Below are 21,505 nucleotides of genomic sequence, written 5' to 3'. Positions count from 1 at the left end.
TCTCCATCGAGTATTTTACTCACTATACTTAGCTAAAAAGATAAGGGCCTGGCCGATCCTGTACCTTACAGGCGGCTACCCTTCTTTTACTTAGCACCTACGTTCACCAAGAACTTACCAAGGCCATCGGCCGAATGATCAGACCAGGCGCCAATCCACCTGATCAAAACTAAAAAACTAATTCGACCTGTCCCAACATCATAGCAGGCGTCCGACGGCATCCCTCCGGATGAAATTCGTCGCAGAGAGCAGCTCCCTTTTGGGTGGAACATTGTTCTATAAACTAATTACACGGCACCTATACGACTGTCCCAAAGGGCAACCACGTAGCCGTTTTTGAGACAAGGATAACTCTATCACTAACCAAACCAGTGGTAGCAGTTGACATCTGAGTCAGATGACCGCCTGTATTACTTGGGATAAATGCAGGGGGTACCTATTGAGTTAATAGCCAACAAACATTGGCGAATCAAGGGGTCTAGCCGGCCTACGCCGCCTGGTACCTCTACTTCTCAAACAAAGTGACGGCGACTGAGTAACTCCAAAGTTAACTCATAGTCACTCCTTCAAATTTGGTATGGAACCTAAAAGGTTTGAGTCGTCCGCCTGTTTTAAACAAACAAGGGCACTCGAACCCCTATTCCTACTGGATAACCTATTAAGTTAATAGCTTACATTGGTGAATCAAGGGGTCTAGCCGGCCTACGCCGCCTGATACCTCTACTACTCAATCAAGATTGTGACAAAGACTAAGTAACTCCTATGTTACCTTAATAGTCACTCAAACTTAGTATGAAGCCTAAAAGGTATGAGTCGTCCACTTGTTTTTAATAAACAAAGGCTCTCAACCAATACTCTTGCTAGGTTAAAAAATAACGAGTTTAAAGCCAACATTGGCAATAAAGGGAAACAACCGGTACCCGCCGCTTGTTTTCCTACTTAAAATCCTTGGCTACTAGGTAATTCTATTTACTTGGTCAAATTGAATAAAGAGTTCGAATACCGATTGATTAAATGGCCGACTGATCATCTATCCTGGAAACAGACAACCAGTCGTCCAGGGGCATAGGCGGCATACTTACCTGTCTAAACGTTTGGCCATACACAACAGTCGGTCAAGTGAGAAAACTTCAAATACTTAGACAAATTTGAACAAAAACAAAATATTTGATAAAAATGAGCCGGCCATAAAAGACCAGCAGAATATTCAAAACCCCGGCCCCCTGGCCGGGTAATTACAAAGCAAACGGCACGCAGGCCGTGAAAAGAAAAAAAATATACTTAAAGCTTAAGAAGGGGGCAGTTCAGTATCAGCAGCAGCCGCCTGGTCAGCACTCTTCTTGCTGGACTCGGCCTTAGCTGCATCATTTTTTGATGCCTTACCCCCAAGTGGCACAAGCGCCACAACCGGCTCTTCCTCCTCCAACGCAACGTCCATCGCCTCTTCTTCAGCAGCCGCCAGGATCTGTTGATTATATATTTCCGAACACTGGCGGTACGTTCTTTCCCATGAGGCAAAGTCGGCACTGGGGAACAGTCGTTCCCAGGTCATGCGTTGGATTTGGGCGGAGTCTTCCACCATCTCCCGGACGAGCTCTTGTTTCTCTTGCTCGGCCTTGTCCGAGAGCTCTTGGGTAAGACTCTTCTCCTGGTTCACCAGGCGTTCTTTTACGTTAGCCAAAGATTTCTCCATGGCTTCGTAAGAGTGCATTTTTTGGCGAAGGGGTTTCAGCTCGGTTTTAAGTTTGGTGACGGTCCCCTCCAGCTCGTCAACCTTCTTTTGGGCCGTCTCTAGCTGAGCCCGAACAGCGGCGGTCGCCTGCGCCTGATAATAAAGAAGATCAAGGGTCAGTACTTCATTTTGGGCAATTTGAAACATTGCCTTATCACAGCTGGAGGCGGCCATAGCCTTTGCGGCCTTTACCTCTTTGTTTTTCCGATCAATCGGCTTGCGAAGGCTGTTGACTCGGAGCAGGGCCTAAGTACAAAGAAAAACAGGCGTCAGTTTCCAATCAAAAGAGTTAACAGGCGTCCTGGAACTCAAAAGCTCAAAAAGGTGCTAAGTATACCTCAGCTAGGATCCCCGAAATTCCATCGAGGTCAAGGGTGCCGGCACCCTTGACCGCCTCCCTGTCAGATGGAGGAACTATTTTAACCATTGACTTGGCTACCTCAACCAAGTCAAGTCCCTGGGGGCCGGCTGCATTAAGCGAAAGGAAAAAACAAGTTAGACCTAATCAAGAAGGAAGCAAGGGTGAGTTTTTACAAGCAAGTGTCCATACATCTAGGCGGCCCCGCCTGGGTTTTTGAAGAAGTGGCCGGCTGCTTCTCAGCCGCCACTGTTTTCCTGGAAGACCCAGGAGAGCTTGCAACAGTCGTCCTCCGGGCCTTGGGGTCCGGCTGTTGCGAGGAAGAAGCCCTTGGAGTGCCAGACTGAAAACAAAAAGAGTTAGTATATGCATAATACAACTAAAAGGAGGAGTTTTCAAAGCTTACCAAGGGTGCCTCCTTGCTGGGGGAGTCGACATACGACTGCTTCATTACTGAGACCCGCAGCATGGCCGCCGCAGTCTTAGATGCTGTTATTTTACTCATGGCGTCGGCTGAAAGAAATAAACAGCAAAGTTAGTAAAAATTCCAAGTAAACAAGGCGTGAAAAAACAGAGTATTCGTCAGGCCGGCTACCTCTAGAGCACCGACTGCCGAGGCCACAGGCGGCCAAGAAGTACTCGTCATAGAGCCACTTGAAGCTCGGGACGCAATTTAGGGGTACTTGTTCTCGTACCCCTGAAGTAGAGTTCACCCTAGTCTCTACTTTGAAGAGTCCTTTGTCTAGGATCTCTTTTTTAGCCTTTGGGGGAACAGGCGGCATGCTGCGGCCGCCTGCGAGAAGAGGTGGATCCCTGTTCCACTTATTAAAACGTTTGTTCAGCTCCGTGTCTGAACTCTCGATAATAAGGAAGGTGTTCCGCCAATCCTTCCATTTGTTTGCCTTACCTCTCGTCATGAGGTAACCCCTATGGCTTGTCAATTGATACCAGCCGGTACCTCCCGACTTGGGGGTCCGGCTGAGATAGTTCATGTGGGCGAAAGCCTCAAAACTTGGCTCCACCCCGTTCAGTTCGCACCCGGCCACATAGCCGAGTACGTTTACCCAAGAGTTGGGGGCTAACTGCCATAACCCCAGATCATACCCATCTAAAATCCGCTGAACAGCCGGATGTAATGGGAAGCGCAGTCCAGCTTTGATGGCCGCCACATAGCAGCCAAAGCAGCCGTCACCATAGCTGGTACCAGCCGGCCAGACGACAGTATCTTCTGGATCCGGCACAAACAGTAAATACTCCGGGCCCATTTTGTGGTTAGCAATAAAGCTCGCCACGTTGTCTCGCATGGTTGCAATCCGGCCCCGGGGCACCCTGCAGTAGTAGGGGGCGTTTTCCTCTCTGTAAGAGGCGGACGGCTCTGCCCAATTATCCCCCTTCTCCACTGCATGAGAACTTCTCGCCTCTTGTAGGCGGCTATGTTTTTCTTCTGAGCCAGAAGAACTATGGTCAGAAGAGCTGGATTCGGACTCGTCCCCTGACGAGTCCGAAGAGGACGACTCCTCCCCTCTCCTAGAGGGGCCCGCCTCCTCTCCCTTAGAAGGAGCAGAAGGAAAATTAGACATGTCCACGGTTAGATGAGAAGGGAACACCTTGGTCCCTCTCTCAGCACTGTCAGCTTGACAGTCGCCTCGTTCTACATCTGGCGCCTGGTCAGATGTTTCGCTAAGGAGCACCCTTTGGGAGGAGCCGTCTGAGTTTGATATCATAGCAGTCTTTTTTGTTCTGGCCATCACGTTCTGCATAGACACAGATTCAGTCGGACTTTGTATAAAGGGCAAAGATGGGTCCAGAAAAGGGCAGGCGGCACTCCTAGTCCTAGATTCAGCCGTCCCCGGTGACCGGCTGATCACTAACTTAGGGCGTGTCGTGTGCTTCCATGGTGCCATTTCAAAAAATAAAAAGAAAATTAAGAGTAAGAGAACTGAGTTACCTGAACGGGTGACGGTTGATGAAGTCCTGGAAGTTCGGGTCAGTCGGCTTGTCAGAACAGGCGGTAGGCAGAAAAAGTCCGAAAATGTCAGAGCAAGTTCAGGGGTCCGAATGTTCTCGCAAAAGTTCTCAAATGTGAAAATGACCGAAGTCAGCACTTCCTTTTATAGGCAAAATGAGAAGGCGAAGGGTCGCTTCCAAATTCAAATTTGGGCGGGAAAATCTCTCGGCCGTCTGCAAGGTGACACCTGTAACGGGCCGTCGCCTGTCACCGTGCGACACCTGTCACAGGCGACACGTGACCAGTCGCGTGCCACCTGTGAGGGGCAAATGATTAGGGGATTTTTATCCACCAATCACCGTCTGACAAGTGGACCAACCAGGTTCCGCCACGTGTCCTTCACGAAGGCCAACAGGAGCTTGCCACGTGTCAGTCACAGATACGTCCTCCACGGACCACTTAAGACACGCCACGTGTCCACCCATGCCAAGTGGGACAACCGGCCATCAAGGCCCATTTCAGTCTAGAGGCCCGATCAGCCCTAGGTTTACCTTAAGCCTAGAGAGTTGCACGCTTCCCAAGGCTATAAATACTCGATTAATCCTCATTAATCAAAAAACACAAAAAAACAACCGAATAATTAAGAGATCAAGCAGAGAAGAACAGACTTATTAACAACCGGCTAATCTCGCTAACGACGCAGATTACCAACACTAAGCACTCTCACCTAGAGAGATCTCATTACTTTACTTTCTGTATTGATTACTCCTTAATCAGGTACTAACTTGACCGTTGGAGGCGGAGCTCTCAGGAGTCTCCGTTATTTTGCAGGTACAGACGTCCGGTTCCAGTCTCGGAATTGTAACTCTCCCGCAGGACATCAGAAAACCCCGAAACACTAATCTTGCTCTAAGTTTAAAATTCAAACCGAATACCGAACTTTCACCCCTTTAAAGATATACAATATAAATAGTTGTAAACTCAATTTTTACGTTCTAGGACAACATTATGGGATTGAGAGAATATGTTTTTATTAAGCTGGTTCATACAAAAATACACACGAAAAATATTGCATATGATATGTTAATAGGCATAAATCATTTTGATCTAAAAGGTAAATTTATCACTCAAGAGCATAAACCTTATTCATATCTTTATTCCTATAAATTTCTTTTAAACATTGATTTGTAAATTTGGTAGTGAGGGTATTAGGGTAAATAGTACACATTAAGTAATTATGTCTTTCGCTATTGTGCATTAAACACTATAACTTAAATTTTGTGAGCTTTAATATTTAAACTTTCAAAGCCATGCAATTACACAGGTTCTACAATAGTTATCATCTATAATTCTTCAAAAAAAAAAAAAAAAGAAAGAAAGAAAGAAATAAATTATCATCTATAAGCAATTAAGCATTTTATATTACTCATAAATATAAAACGACGTTTTACAAAATTAATTAAATATCAAAAAGTAAACATATGAATTATAGGTGTGGTGGTAAAAAAAATGTGAACTTTCAGATAGATATAAAGGAAAAGTAGTTTGACAGATAGTTTGAAGATGGATGAAGGAATTTTAGAAGGGAATGATGGAAATTTAAAGAAACAAGAAAGGTACCAGAATGGAGATGGGACATGCCAGTTTTTGTTTCGTGGATGAACTACACTATTATTAGGATTATTAAAGTTCATTTTTTTAATTAATTTTGTAAAATAAATAAAAAATAAAATAAAATAAAATAATAATAATAAAAAAATTGCACCCATTAATCTGAATTTTGCCTCGTCCGCCCAAATTAATGCGAACTTTCGATTATTATCTATCACTCCCAACTTTAGGGGTATTAACTTTTATTGCACCCAAATAACTTGCAACCGGTAAATCAGGAAAACATTTGTGAATTATTTTTTTTGCACACATGTCAATATGTAATTGGTTGAGAAAAATAGAGAAATTTTTTTAAAAAAAAAAAAAACTTAAAACCAACCAGCAGCTGCCCAACCACACGAACACCACATCCACCACCTCACGAACACCACCGACGCTCACCACAACACCACCAACGAAGGCCGAAATGGTCGATGTTGGCCATAAATGGCCGAAAACGACCGATGTTAGGGCTGAATACCCTAATCCGACCATTTATGGCCGATTTCGTGGCTAAATGTCACCGATTTCGTGGCTAAACGTCGCCGATTTCGACCGTTCGTGGCCGATTTGTGGCCGATTCTGGCTGCTGGGGAGGGGTTCTCGAGGGTGGCTGGGCTGGGGAGGGGTTTTCGAGGGTGGAGGAAGGGAAGGGGTGGATGGGCAGCGATTTCCGACAACGAGGAAGGGGTTTTCGAGGGTGGGCGCGAATTTTCGGCGGGGTGGGGGTGGTGATGGAGTGTTTTCCGGGAATGGGGGGTGGTGGCTGGGTTTGGAAGTTTTTTTTTAATTTTTGCTTTTTTTTTTTAAAAAAAAAAAATTAGACTTATCACGTGTTGACACGTGTCTAGGTAACCTGCTACATCAGGTTGGATGACCTGTTGGGTGCAAAAGATTTTAATACCCCTTAAAGTTGGGAGTGATAGATAATAATCGAAAGTTCGAATTAATTTGGGCGGACGAGGCAAAGTTCAGATTAATAGGAGTAATTTTTCCAAAAAAAAAACCCCTAAAGTTTTTGTTACTTAAATTTTTTTTTTTATTTGAGTTTGCCCCACGTTCACCCTGCATCCGAGATCCGACCCGGATGGCACACCTGGCTTATGGTGGGTGCGTCTCCCAACTAGAGTTTTCTGCATTCGGTGAGGCTCGAAGTCGATACCTCCCTTAAGCAACATCAAGCTGCTTACCAATTGATACCAAACGGACACACGGTTTTTTTTTTTTTTTTTTTTTTCCCAAATCCATACAGCCTCAAGTGCATATACATTAACTAAATTCAATTACTCAGTTGCCAGCATCACATGTTGTTCATAAGAAGCTTTTTAACGTTGATCCACAAGCCAGGGATCTATCTTTTTTTTTTTTTTTTTGAAAGGACAAGCCAGGGATCTGAGGAAAAAAAGTACTCCGTATATAGAGATTCAGTTGCACAAGTGAACTAAAATCTAGGGACAACCTGCAAAAGAGGTCTGCAAAAGCATCTTCACGAAAGTATTGCAATCAATCCCCAAGGCTTCAGTCATGAACTGATAATACACATAGTAACCAAATTGATCCTGCCATAGACACGAAAAATGCATGACTTCTCAGATATCAGATACGCGTGGTCTTCATTTGCTTAATGCACTCATGGAGTGAAACCTGCCAAGTGCAATCAAATGTTAGTGAATAATATAGCCTGCATGTCACAGAACCAACACTCGCACAAAGTTGTCTTACCATATCCAAAGGACATTGAGCCAACCTCTGCTCATAGTTTTCAAGTGGCTGGATTAGAAGCAATGTTGCAGCCGCAAGAACAGAAGGTCTGTACATCGTATATGCAATGTCTGCACATTAAGCCAACCTCTGCTCATCATTTAGGACCATTGAAATTCCCCATGTTCTTCACTTAAACATGCAGAACTATGGACAGAATTTTCAGAAATGCAACTAAAAGCTACCGATTTATTAGGCTGAAAAGAGAAAAACAATCCTCTAATGCTTGATAATTTGAAATTGTGAAGTAGAAGACTCATCATCACATGAGTGAGGGGTAAAGGAAGGGGTACTCAAGACATTGAAAGGACTCTGCACCTGTATTACAGGGAAACAAAAAATCACTAACCACTCAGGGTCTCAAAAAGGAACTGCTCAATCTCGTCAGACAGGCGGCACTTGACAGGTTGCTCATACAAAATTGATCCCAGATAGTCAATGAAGCACAAAGGTGTAAGTAGTCGTAACCTCCAACCCAATACCTGGAAAATTGTATGAATTATAGTGAATGTAAGATTGATAAGATGTGATCAAAAGAAAATATATCATGCTTTCATACTCTTTCAGTGAAAGATTTTACTGTGACTAGATTTTGCTTATACATTCAATTATCATGCTAAATTATCAAGTATATGCCAACTTTCAAAAGCTGTCGGGTAATCCTTGTCTATGTACATCAAAAAACGTACTACACAGCATAAGTAGAATGTATTTATGAAGCCCCCTAGCATAATCCAAAATCATCAACATTAGTGAAATTCCAGATATACAAATCAGTCCTGCAAAAAAAAATTCACATGGACTATGGCCATCCAATATTTAACAATTTAAGGCATCATTTCACAAGAACGAAAATCAGTTCAACAATTGAGAAACTATCAAGGTTTTTACGTTGGTATGATAAGTTAAATACTCGGAATAGTCTTGGAAGGAAACAAGTGATACAAAATAGAAGATAAAAACCCAATATATCTGCATGTGGAGCAGTCCTATCAATGACACTAAAGTCGATAGCAAGATCGCCAAGATGTATGTCACACAGTATTACATATGCTAAAGCAAATTCATAATGTGTGATTATGATCCATAAATGCACATCCAGCTTTAGCATAATCTACTGTAAGAGAAGAGTATTTTCAGTACCCACCTATGACCTTTGTATACTGCGAAAAATGTGCAGTACTCACCCAACCCAAACCCAACACCTGGTTACATAACGGTAGTTAGATCTTTTAATCAGTTCAGTGCTCTTAAAGCGCCCAAATACCATAGAATCATATGCGCTAATAAGGTTTGCTGAATCCCATTCCATCATTCCACTCAAGCTTACAAAACAGCTTAACTGCAACATCCTGAGAAGCGGTCAGGTAATGTTAGGTTTGCGCCACCAATTATTGAAACTGTATGATTTTAACTACCCAGCTCTTTCTATTCAGGCACAAATGAGTAAAGCATATGATAGGATTCAATGGAGAGCATCAAAAGTATTTCAAACCAAATTGCAGGTTACGGCAAGGGGACCACACTCTCCTTACCTCTTCATCCTATGTATGGAGGGGTTGTCTGGTATCATTCAGAGGGAAACTGAAAGAGGAGAGATAGCAGGGGTCAAAGTTGCATGTGATAGAATTAAATGGGATTTTTTCGAACAATTTTTACTAAAAATCGGTTTCCCAGGAAGAATGATAACAGTAGTCATAAATTGTGTTACTACGGTCTCCCACTCGGGGGTTCTAAAAGGAGAACTGAAAAATATTTCAAGCCGAATTGCAGGTTATGGCAAGGAGACCCGCTCTCTCCCTAATTCTTCTTCCTATGTATGGAGGGGGTTATCTGGGCTCATTCAGAGGGCAACTGAAAGAGGATACATAGCAGGGATCAAAGTTGCACGACAAGCTCCGGAAATTACGCATTTACATTTTGCTGATGATTCGGCATTCTTTATGTAGGGTGAGGAGCAGTACTGGTCACTCTCACTCTGAAGTTTCTAATACTTACTGCAAGGTGTTTAAGTCAAGTGATTCACCAGGACGAATCAGTCATGCTAGTAGGTCCAAACTGTAGACACAGGTAGACAATCTATGTGGCATCCTAAACTTTAGAAGATCAAACAATTTTGGTGTTTATCTAGGAAGAACCAAGTGACGAAAACAGAAATAATTGGATCAGTTTATCTAAGATAAGTGAGAGATAAAATGCCTGAAATTCTGTATTTTGCCTCCAGCAGATAGATTAACCTTAATTAATTCTATCCTATCCTCTTTCGGAGCGTATGTTTTCTTGGTTTATAAATGCTCAATGGCTATTCTGAAAAAGATAAACTCTCAAATAGCTATATTTTGGGGGATGGGGAAAAAAGAGAGGGGAGGGATCTACTGGAGAACTTGGAATCTGATCACCAAACCCAAAAGAGGCTTGGAATGAAAGATGCTAAAACTTTCAATCAAGCACTTTTGGCGAATCAAGGTTGGAAAATCATTCCGGATACTAACTTCTTAATAAGAGGTTTTAAATGCTAAGTATAAGAAAAGCAATGTTGGAGGGTAGGAAAGGAATAATACAGGATCGTGGGGATGGAGGAGTGTTGGATAGGGTATATTAGGGACAGGTGTAAAGCAAATATTCACTATCCCTGGTCAACGGCCACGAACTGAGGAGGTTAGATAAAGATTTAGCCAAGGATAATCAGGTGGTGAAAGAGCATATCAATGATAACCTTACTTGGGATATTGACAAGTGCAAAGGGCCTTTTACCCAGGGTACAATTACACCTTTGGAAGTAGGAGCTGAGGACCACCTAATCTGGAATAGGGATAGGAAGGGGTAGTTTTATTTTAAAAAGTGGATATGATTTGATCCAAAAAAGGGGGGATGATAAATAACTGTGAGGAGAATAGCCACATTTTTAAGAAGATAGTAGAATAGAGAGGGCTTCTGTTAAAGACAGAAATGCCTATGAAAGGCCCTCAATGATGCACTCCCAGTGGTGCAGGAGTTCTAAAGGAGAGGTGTAATGAACTAACTTAGGGGAGGGTATTATGGGCAGTTTAGTATGTAAGTAGTATCAAATGTAGTCTGGACAATATGGGAATTCTAGAATTATTAGGTTAGTAGTTGTAGCCTTAGTATAAATAGAAAGAAGAAAGAAGGAAGAGGGTAGGCAAAAATTGGATGAAACTTGTTGAGAGTTGTGACCTCAAGTCACTTCTTGGAGAGTTGTGAGCTAAACTCACTTTGGAAGATTGATAGCCTTAAGCTATTATCCTATCTTTTGTAACCTTTCAACCATTATCAATCAAAATCCGAGCTTTAATCTTTATTTACTTTCATTATTAAATCAGATTATGATCCCAGAAAGTCAGTCCATTACAAAGGATTGGAAATTAACATTTCCTGCACGCTATGCTGCACTACAGCTGCTGCTGATAATGTTGAGATACTAGAACATCTATTCAAGAACTGTAGTTTCGCAATGCATATTTGGAAAGGAGGGAGATTAGGCATTAATACGAAGAGCCAAGGGCATGTCCCTTTTAAAGAATGGTTTGGCAACTGGAGACACTATTTGGACAAAAAAGATAACAACGATATGGACCTGCTAGACTATATCACATATACCTTGCAGGGAATTTGGCTGACAAGAAATAAAGCAATCTTCGATAGTCAAGATCTATTAGTGTCACAGAAGATATGACAGGAGAAAAAACAGGGTGGAACGACACAGTGAGCAGCGATGTGGAAAGGGAAAGAATAGAGCCCGAGGAACCACCAGGTTTCGAGAAAGAAAGAACAGAGAGGCATCATCTAATTGGAAAGGGTGAAATCTGTAGTAGGATTAGAACCTAGTTAGCAGGGTGCTTGAGAAAAGGAAAAAGTAGAGCCATTACCATGGAAAAGCAAGAACGAGTGTTGATCTTAGAGGAGGAGGAGGGGGGGGGGGGGGGGGGCACAGAGCCATCAGCTGCATCAACAATCAGCAAGCAAGCATAAAAACTTTCAACATTGCCGATTTTAAAGCAAGGAAGCATGAATACAGACACATCAACATTCTTACTACAAGTCTACAAGTAATGAAATCATAGGATGGCTAACACGCCAAATCAAGGTAAATAGCGACTGCAACAATGAAGTTCAGAGTATCATTAATTCTATAAAACCTTCTCACTTGTTTGTATCAGGAAAATTGGTAGCAGCAGCAAGGGAATAGTTTAATGTAGCTCAGAAAACCCAGGAGAGGGGATAGACTCTCTTTTTCACATCTATCCAAAAAATAAAACAAAACAAAATAAGACATTTTCTTACCATTACTTAAGCAATTTATTCTATATGTTCCAGGAATATTGGACAGATTTGGAAAAGCCATAGCTACCAATATGTTCATTACTTTCCCTAACCCTACTTCACTACGACATGCAGTAATGACGTTGTTAACTTTGCCCAAACCATCTTAATATATAATACATTAATACTTGCCATCATCTTCCACTAAAATTCTTAATTATAATAGGCATTAAGTATATTCTTCGTTAATCTTTACCACTGCAACCTATTCTGAAGTTCAGTGCCTCCAGAACTCTTAATGCATCCACTTTGTTGTCGATAAACAGAAAATAATGTTCATTCTCTTTATTATCACATCCAAAGCATCAAGTAGTTCTCCAGTGTATTTACAATGTTCATTCTCTTATTCTATGCCCATCTGGATTCCTTTTGTTGATCCCTCTACAGCTACTAGTGTAATAAGACATTTTGAATACTACTAGAAGTACAAAGATGCCTTAAGGAACAAGGAGAAACTTAAGAGACAACATATGGTTGGTGAAATGATTTTTCAAGCTTAAAAATTATAATGCATGAATATAATTGAAATGTGAGAGAAACACGATTGAATCGTATCAAACTTTACACAAAATGAAAATGTACCTTGAGTAAATCAACCTGAGCTGAATGTATGTGTACTTGGAGAAAGTCCAGCAGCTTTCCACCCTATTCATAACACACAAGACAGCCTGAGTCTCAATGTTGTCACCATAAGCAAACAAAAAAAGTTAATGAAATAACCATACAGCAAAGTCATAGATGAATACATCATTCCTCTCCACTTTAGCCTCAGTAATCAAACACGTATAAGCAAGTACTTCACAGTCTTTTCCAAGAACCACCTATAGATTGAATGTTACAAGAGATAACCGTAAGTGACCAGAAGAAATTGTTTTAATTTTAAATCCAACATGTTCAGCTAATTTACCGAAGTCTCATATCTCGATGCATATCTATCGAAATAAGAAACTGCTGCACATCGTATCTTGAAAGTAATTGAAGCAGAAACCTAGGATAATATCAATATCAAAGAGGACAATTGTCAATTATATATTGAATGAAACATTCTAAATTATCTTTTGTCAAACCCTATTAATTCTCAATCTACCTCCATGATAATTTTGATCAGTTCTTGACGGTACTCCGCAATATCAGTGTTGATGGCATAATCAGAGGCCGACATATAATCTTCCTCTATGGAAAAGAGCTTTTCTCCGGAAATTAAATCTTCATAAAGCAGCATTTTCTTTCTATCCTTCAACAAATTCACGTATACTATATTAACAACTTATATAACAGAGAAGATCTTAACATAATTAAATGCCTTACGTAATGTCCAAGGAAATTATATTCAATTGAAATCTATCATATTACAGAGACTTTGCCACCTTATAATGTCCTCAGCAAATATGAAAAATAATCTATCATTTCACTTATCACTCATAATAAGGAGCAACGCGATAATGAATTCAAGACACTAAACTATTTGACACCCCAAATACAATTTAAATTCTACATCTTTCATAAATTTTTCAAAAAATTTACATTATTTTTGGATAACAATAGTGGAGGGGAAGGAACAAGAAGGAAGAGAAAAGGAGGTGAGGGAAGGGGGATATAGATCCATTTCCTTTCATTTTGCGCCCAAATCTCACCAACATTTGAGGGAGAACGGATTTTCAAAACTGTATTTTAGAAATGAAAACAAAACCATTTTTTTCTATTTTTTTTAAACAAAAATCAAAACCAAATTTTGAAAATTGAGTTTCAGAACTGAAAATAGAACTGATTTGTAGAACTTAGTAAAGCATTTATGTTTGATTGTTAAAATTATTATGTGCTTATGATATGCTGCCCAAGTGTTGATCTATCAACACTAATGTATTCATCAAACTGCCTGAAAGTTAGTGGACTTATCAGTTTCTAACCAAGTTCATTTAATTCATTGACCCTTTTTTCTACATGATTTTTGCATCATTATGGCCCGTGAAGAACTAAATGCAGCTAATGCAAGCTAAAACGAATTTATTGTCAAAGCTTCCTCTCCTTTATCTATAAGTTCCCAAGAGGTTGTTTTGAACCTTGAATGAAACTAATTATGGCACTAATAAGGGTATAGACAAAGCTGAAGCAAATATTGAGTTTTATTCAATTAATATCTATAATATTAAAGAGACTTTGCTACCTTTGTAAGAAGTGAGTAAGGATAAGCACGAGGATTTCAGAACTGATTCTAGCCTGAGTTCATTCTTTAGCTTGAGATAATTAATATGACTGATATTAAGAACTGATTTTCAATACAAAAATCAGTTCTGAATTTCAAATATGAAATCAGAATTGATTTTCAACACTAAATTTAAGAGCTGAAAACAAAACTGAATTTCAGAGCTGAAATTAGAGCTGATTTTCAAAACTGAGTAATGCATTTATGTTTGATTGTTATGGTTATTATGTGCCTATGATATGCTGCCCAAGTGTTGATCTATCAACAAATGTATTTGTCAAACTGCCTGAAAAATGCAACCTATCAGTTTCTGACCAAGTTCATCAAATTGATAGTATTCTTCTTCATCATTAACATCATCTATCCCATTATTTTTCCTTTGTCCTTGAACAACCCCTCCACTCATGATTAACATTATCCACAACACAAAAGATCTATTTAGCTCACTTAGCTAGAATGAATGGCTCAGGACCACTATAGTTTAAATCAAAAATTTCAAGCCATTGCAACCAAAATGTCACTCAAAATACCAGTAATATTATCAAAAACTTTCAAAACATTTTATAATCTCCTGAAATTCAACTCATACCTGCCTAAATTAAGATCCTGAGCCACTTCCATGGACCTTAAAAGATAATAAATTAACATAAATTAAACTATCACGAAAAAACATGTTACCTCAAGAGCTGTTTTCAAAGGAGGAAAGAAAACTTAGAAGCCACTTCAATGGATAACTACTATAACCTGCAATTACAAACATATTTATCATTATTCACAAAACAACGGAGATTCCACCAATTACATAGTACATACAATCAATCAAAAAGCAAATTACCAATTAAAAAGCAATGAAAGCCAAAAGTTCCTTTTTTGTGAATACTAACTTGGAGCTTAATAAATTACCAATTGTACTTAATGTGTGTCTTGCATATAGAAAACAATATTTTTTTTAGCTTTAAGTTAGATTGTATCCACTATGATTTTTATACTTGAAGCTAGCCTAGCTAATGAAGCCATCAAGGATGGTCAATACACATATTAAGAGCATATTTGGTAAGAGTTTTTTTTTCAGGTTGGAAACGGATTCAATTTAACTATTACCGTTACCAAGTTTTGGTTAGAATGTTTAGGTAACAATTACCATTACCTAGGGATAATGGTTTCCACCTATTTGTTACCTCTTTAAAACTTTAGGTAACAAATACGCTTACTCTCGTCAAACAAACATAAGGGGAGCTAGGATACGTGAATCCATTCCATGGTTAAGCCAAACAAATGAAAAAGTAAGAGTTAACAAATGAAAAAGTAAGAGTTAAATGATTTCAATCCTCCATCTTATTTGTTTCTTTTCCAATCCATACCCAATTTCATACCAAATGCCCCCTCCCTAAAGATAGAAACAAGCTAAGGTGCACTTGCGTTACAATACTTTCACTTTTAGTTACAATCAATGCTAACTAACTCAAAGTCACCTCAGACTTATGAGCACTTGAAATGCTAATATGTTTAATAATAATTTTGCCAGGTGTTAGTCTTTACTCGTTAGCTATCTAATCATTAGTCATCACTTCATTGAGCAATACATTTTGGTTTGTCAATTACATTACTTTTTTTCTTCATGAATCTGTTAATCATGTGTATGTCATCCAGAATAAGGGTATAACCATCTTACGTTATTTAATCCGGTCCTAAAACACTATTAGAAGAAACTTCATTATTTTTCTCAAAAATTTCTCTAACCCACCACATAAATAGTGCATCACTAATTCTCTAGCCTTAAATACACATGAGATTTGAAGGGCAACCTCATTTTGGGGTGGGACTTTCTAGACGCTCTTTTTAATTTAGTTCCCCTTTTCTTTGGATATATGCTTTCGGGTAATTATAAGGAACCCTGCTGCTTAACCAATTGTCTAATGAAGGCTCGATCACTTTTAGTTTGTGGTTTATGTGACTACTTTCTCAAATAAATTAAAAAATATAGCAAATAAAGAGCACCAATGACTAATTACTATTAGTATTATAGCAGTAGCAAACAATTTCCCTCTCCCTCTCCCTCTCCCTCTCCCTCCCTGTCAGCCACTTGAACCTACTCCTTGTTAGCCACCAATGATTAATTCTCAACATTACTCAAACTTCACAAAACAAAATCCACAAAGGAAAGGTCTGCTTACACACACAGGATGATGAGAATAAATGTTCCAAAAACCCAAAAAGAAAAAGGCAGAATACTGAATCTAAATTTGCACATCTGGCATGGAACAACAAAGCTTACCAGCTTATTCCATATAATCTATGATACTAAATATAGATTATATGGAATAATTTTAAGGGTCAAACATCCTAAGAGACATTCTAATTTAACCGAAACAAAGCTTACCAGCTTATAGAGTTATACCAGAGGAATTTACTATCTAAAACTTAAAATATACGCCAAACATTCATAAGCCCATTTCCAAAAACTGTACCAAAATATTACTACCTCCGTTACATGTTATGTGCAACGATTAGACATTTTTCCTCTCTACTTTATGTCAAATCGTTGCATATTACTTAGAGCTAGTCCCCATTAATATAAGATATCAACAAGCCATGTTGATATCATGGCATTATTGTAAATATTTCGAACTTTTTTTGAAAAGTGTTGGTAAGTTAGTGGAATGCTGACTAGGACTCCGTTGCTACACTATTTTACTTCCAAAGTGTAACGGAACTTAAATAGACGGAAAATTTGACACCATCTCCTTCCTTTAATCAAATCTGGGTAAATGTAAGTAGGAGAGAAAAACAAAGATCTTGAGCAGATCGAGGTAACGAAGATGGTGGACGGTGGGTAATCCGCTTCCACCATCTCACAAACAATCAAGTCACAATGTGAATTGACAGTGGTACCCTTATATTAACAAAACTCGTTGATATTAGATATCAACTTGGATTTACTCCATTACTTATAACGGAGGTAGTATAATCAAATTTCAACAATTTTTCATATTAATAAACGAATTCAATCTAACTAGCATAAATCAAAGTTATTCTAACAACATTTCATAACAATAATCAATTTAAGACAAGTCCAATAGTGTTTTTCAAAAAAAAAAAAAAGACAAGTCCAATAGTGAGAATCAAATAGCACAAATGAGCATCCCATCTTGCAGTGAACACTTATTAAATTTCCCAAATGTGAAACTAAAAAGGGCAAAGAAAGGAAGGGGGAAAATCCAGCTTCAACTGAACACAATAAGTCAAATGTTACATGATAAATTCAATTTGAGCACATAAAACCTAGAATCTGACTACGTATCTTGTTAATCACAACTCAAATATAAATCGACGATTCAAAAGATAGAATACAGAACATACCACGGGGAAATTGAGAGAAAAGCGGGATTCGCGATAACGGGTTGAACCTTGGATCGGAGGAGCGATGAAGAAGACCATTAAAAAGTTTTTCTTTTTATTCCTTACTAGTTGTTGGCCCGCGCGCCCAATGTGGTGATCTTTGCTTGGTGATTAATATGTAATTAGTCATTGTTGTATGTGTAGATTATTTCTAATATTGTATTGGTAACGGAGTCGGGTTTATTTATTAGCGTTGAACAAAGATAAATTTGATGGAATGGATTGTTTTGCTAATGATTAATGTAATATATGTGTGCGTTGATTAGCAAAATAATTTCAATAAATTACTCACAGTTTCAAAATTAGTAGAAGTCATTGTAAAATTCTTTATTCGAAATTTAATGGGATGTTAAATGTTTTGGTACCAAAAATAGTTGTTATGAATTAGAATCAATTTTAAAAGCTTTGCTTTAAACAAATTAAAATTAATCACTTGGGGCATCAAATGTCGAAAGGATATTTTTAACTCAAATGAAAAAGCTATATGCATACAACATGTCTTTGTTAACAAATTTGCATCGTCATAAATAATGGCGCGCAGTCCCCCAATTTGGCGATCTCTGATTGGTCATTATCATTTAATTAGCTTATGTTTTATGTTAATCATTATTTTATCAGTTTACTTATGATAAAGGGGGTGTGAGAATTGAGCAACTGGTGGTACGATCAAGGCGATTGGAGGATTGGTAAATTGGATGGTGAGATCAGGGCGATTGGAGGATTGGCAAACTGGTGGTGCAATCACGGTGATTGGAGGATTGACAAACTGGGTAGTGCAATCAAGGCGATTGGAGGATTGTCAAACTGGGTGGTGCAATCAGGGCAATTTAAGGATTATCAAAACTGGGTGTTGCGATCATGGTGGTTGTAGGATTGACAAACAAAGTGGTGCGATCAAGGCAATTAGAGGATTAACAAAATATATGGGTGGTGCGGTCAAGGCAATTTGAGGATTAACAAAATATATGGGTGGTGCGGTCAAGGCGATTGAAAGATTAGCAAACTGAGTAGTGTGATTAGGGCAATTGGAGGATTGCAAATGGGTGTTGCGATAAGGGAGATTGGAAGATTGGCAACATCCAATTTGCCAAATTGAAGTTGAAATTCATGGTTGAAATATAAACTTCTATGGAGGATATAGAAAGTTTGTCACTTTAATGGAAGTCTCGGATCTTATAAGAGGAAAACCAAAACTCATTTATCAAACCTGCTTCAATAGTACATGAGGAAACTACATAAAATGAAACATTTAATAAACAATCCAATATCATAACTAATTAAAATGATTAATAAATTGAACAAGACCCAATCAATATTATAAATTAAAACCAATGAAAAGTAGGAAATTATACTGATGTAAGGGGGTCGATTAGAGAATTTGCAAGCTGAGTGATGCGATCAGGACAATAGAAGGATTGCAAACTGGTGTTGTGATCAAGGCGATTAGAGGATTTGACAAACTTGGTAGTGCGATCAAGGCGATTAGAGGATTGCAAGCTGGTTCTAGTGATTTGGGCGATTGGAAGATTGGCAATACCTTATTTTCCAAATTAAAATTGAAATTCATTGACTGGAAAATAAACTTCAATGGAGGAGAGAAAGCTCAATGCTTTAATAGAAGTCTCGGATCTTATAAGAAGAGAAAAAAAAATCCTTCAAAACCAAAACTCACTTCGATCTCAAACCTAATTCACTCGTACTTGAGGAAAAGTGTATCAAACGAACATTTAATAAATAATTCATTATCATAATTAATAAATTAAAATCAATGAAAATAAAAAAATCACACTGGTTTGAGGGGGCGATTGGAAGATTGACAAAATGGGTGGTGCGATGATGGTGATTGGAAGATTGGCAAAGTGGGTGGTGTGATCAAGGCGATTGGAGGATTGGCAAACTGGGTGATGCAAACAAGATGATTGGAGGATTGGTAAAATGAAAGCTACTTGGACCATTTTAACATCTTAATTTTCCTCTCTCATAAAGTATTCAGTTCAGTTGAGTTTAGTTCAGCTCCAATAAGTTCAGTTCATTTCAGTTCAGTTCAGTTCAATTTAGCTCATTTCAGTCAATCAGAACAGACCCTAATTGCCCTAAGTTTTACTCCTAAACTAATTGTGTATAATTGCCTTAGTTTCTTAAGTTATATATCTTTCTTTAGTGATCTTTTTCTTTTTTCATAAGAGATCTTTCTTTATCTTGAGTGATTTTTCTTTCTTAAGCGGTCTCTCTCACTAATGGTTTCTTTCTTTTAATCTCCTAAGCTAATTGCCCTAAGATTCTTACCTAAACTATTTACCCTGAGCTTTAAGCTATCTTTCTTTTTTTTAGTGATCTTTCTTCTTGAGTATTTTTTCTTTTTAAGTAAAATTTCTTAAGTGGTCTCTCTTTCTTTTTAAGCATTTTAGTAACTTTTTTCCTAAGTTAATTTTCTTATTTTCATAAGTAATCTTTCAAGTGATTTCCCTCTTTTTGTTAAGTGATCTTTCTAAAGTGGTCTCTCTCAATTTTTTTTTTCTTAAATGCTCTCTCTCTCTCTCTCTCGTGAGTTTTCTTAAGAAATTAGTTTAAGAAATTTTAATTAGTTAAAGTGGTCCATCATTTCATTAGTAAGTTTATTCCTAAGCTAATTGCCTTATTTTTCTTAAGTGATCTTTCTGAAGTGGTTTCTCTCTTTAATTTCTATTCTATGCTAATTGTCTTAATTTTCTAATTTGATCGTTCTTAATTGGTCTTTCATCTCTCCAAAGCCAATTGACCCTATTTTCATAAGTTATTTTTCTTAAGGGACCACCCTCTCTTTTTATTTCTTTAGATAAATTAATTAATTGCCATAATTTTCTTAAATGATAGTATTTATTATATGGTCTCCTTTTTTGTCTCGCGTATTGTAAACCTTTTTCCTAAACTAATTTCATTTTCCTAAGCTAATTTCCCTAAACTTTTTATGTGATATATATTAGAAAAAAAATAAAATTTAAAATTCAAAAACCTTAGGAATGTAAGGGCATGTTCTCTTTAAATTAGATTATTTTCAGTTCAGTTCAGTTCCGTTCCTAATATTCTCCTCTCATAAAATATTTAGTTCAGTTCAGTTTAGTTCAGCTTAGCTCAGTCAATCCGAACATACCTGTAGGGAATATTTCCAGGACCATAACCCCAAGCTTGAACCCCACTGTGATCATACACTAAAGTATGGTGGCGTCCAAAGGGAAGGAAAAGAGAGCAAAAAGAGTCGCCAACAAGTTTTAGGAACTTGTAAACCAATCATGAGGTGAAGGTTACACCCCTTAACGATCTAGGAGATCGTCAACTCCATAAGGTCTTGAACCAAATAGGGTTCGGGGATGAGGGTACGAATCCAATCTACAAAAGAAAGGACTCGCCCTATAAAATAGGCCTCTACTTTATTCTACTCGTATTCATGTGCGCTTTTTTACTAACATGCAAACATTAAATTAAACCCTTAACCTGTTTATCTATGTTGGTTGAATAGTAATGCACAAATAAAACTATTATTGGCGATCACTTGAATTAAAATCACATTAGCCTAAACCAAATTATTAATTATCTTATTAAGCGTGATTTCAAGTACAAATTCCCTTTAAACAAGCATAAAAGGCGTGATCAAGCAATAACAATAAATAATAAATATCAAGCAACATAATAATAAGCATAATAAATAATCATAATAATAATCATAAATGATAATAATAAAAATCATGTTAATAATAAAGCTTAATAATAATAGCAAGATCCTAGTCATGATACTAACAAGATTAATAACAAATCCTAGCATGTCACTAAGCATTAAAGATCAAAGCTTTAAACCTAACATGGTACTAACATGCTAACATGATATTAAAAAGAATAAAAGGCACCCTAAACATGATACTAGAAAGCATTAAAGACATCCTAACATGATACTAGGAATTAAAACGATATAAACATGCTTTCTACAAGAATAGAGCAATAAGATTACATACTTTGATGCCTCATACCTCTTTCTAATAACAAAATACACGCGTTAGTAAACTTCAATGAAAATAATAAAATTAAAGAATTAAATTAGATGATTGAAAGAAAGAGTTAAAAAGTTTAGACTGGATTTGG

At 38.0% G+C, this 21,505-nt stretch overlaps 1 protein-coding gene across 4 annotated transcripts; it reads right to left on the bottom strand.

Moving 5' to 3' along the window:
* Positions 1–6,947: 6,947 nt before the first annotated feature.
* Positions 6,948–17,500, bottom strand: LOC110698934 (cyclin-D3-1-like). Of its 4 annotated transcripts, none has more exons than XM_021876455.1 (9): positions 17,354–17,500; positions 14,672–14,737; positions 12,878–13,024; positions 12,698–12,778; positions 12,516–12,611; positions 12,373–12,435; positions 7,799–7,931; positions 7,411–7,520; positions 6,948–7,332 (listed from the first exon to the last, which is right to left on the bottom strand). In XM_021876455.1, exons 3-9 carry the CDS (start codon positions 13,010–13,012, stop codon positions 7,285–7,287), a joined length of 666 nt encoding a protein of 221 aa, XP_021732147.1. In that variant the 5' UTR covers positions 13,013–13,024; positions 14,672–14,737; positions 17,354–17,500; the 3' UTR covers positions 6,948–7,284. The 4 variants fall into 4 exon arrangements, with proteins under 4 accessions (XP_021732147.1, XP_021732133.1, XP_021732139.1 ...); XM_021876441.1 differs by lacking the exon at positions 17,354–17,500 and adding an exon at positions 14,829–14,980; XM_021876447.1 differs by lacking the exon at positions 17,354–17,500 and adding an exon at positions 14,829–14,980 and having other exon boundaries at positions 12,878–13,019.
* Positions 17,501–21,505: the final 4,005 nt, after the last annotated feature.

Source organism: Chenopodium quinoa, unplaced genomic scaffold (genome assembly GCF_001683475.1).
Source record: "Chenopodium quinoa cultivar QQ74 unplaced genomic scaffold, ASM168347v1, whole genome shotgun sequence".
Taxonomy (NCBI): Eukaryota; Viridiplantae; Streptophyta; class Magnoliopsida; order Caryophyllales; family Amaranthaceae; genus Chenopodium; species Chenopodium quinoa.
The sequence above is the reverse complement of the archived record's forward strand: the minus strand, read 5'-3'. Positions and strand labels throughout refer to the sequence as shown.

Bases quoted from the DNA above. Each gene is read 5' to 3' on its own strand.
- LOC110698934 (XM_021876455.1), bottom strand. From the start codon at position 13,012: ATGCTGCTTTATGAAGATTTAATTTCCGGAGAAAAGCTCTTTTCCATA. The intron at 12,612-12,697 runs GTAAATTAGCTG...TTCAATCTATAG, and splicing joins CATCGAGATATGAGACTTCG to GTGGTTCTTGGAAAAGACTG. The intron at 7,932-12,372 runs GTACATTTTCAT...ACAATTTTCCAG, and splicing joins CTCAGGTTGATTTACTCAAG to GTATTGGGTTGGAGGTTACG.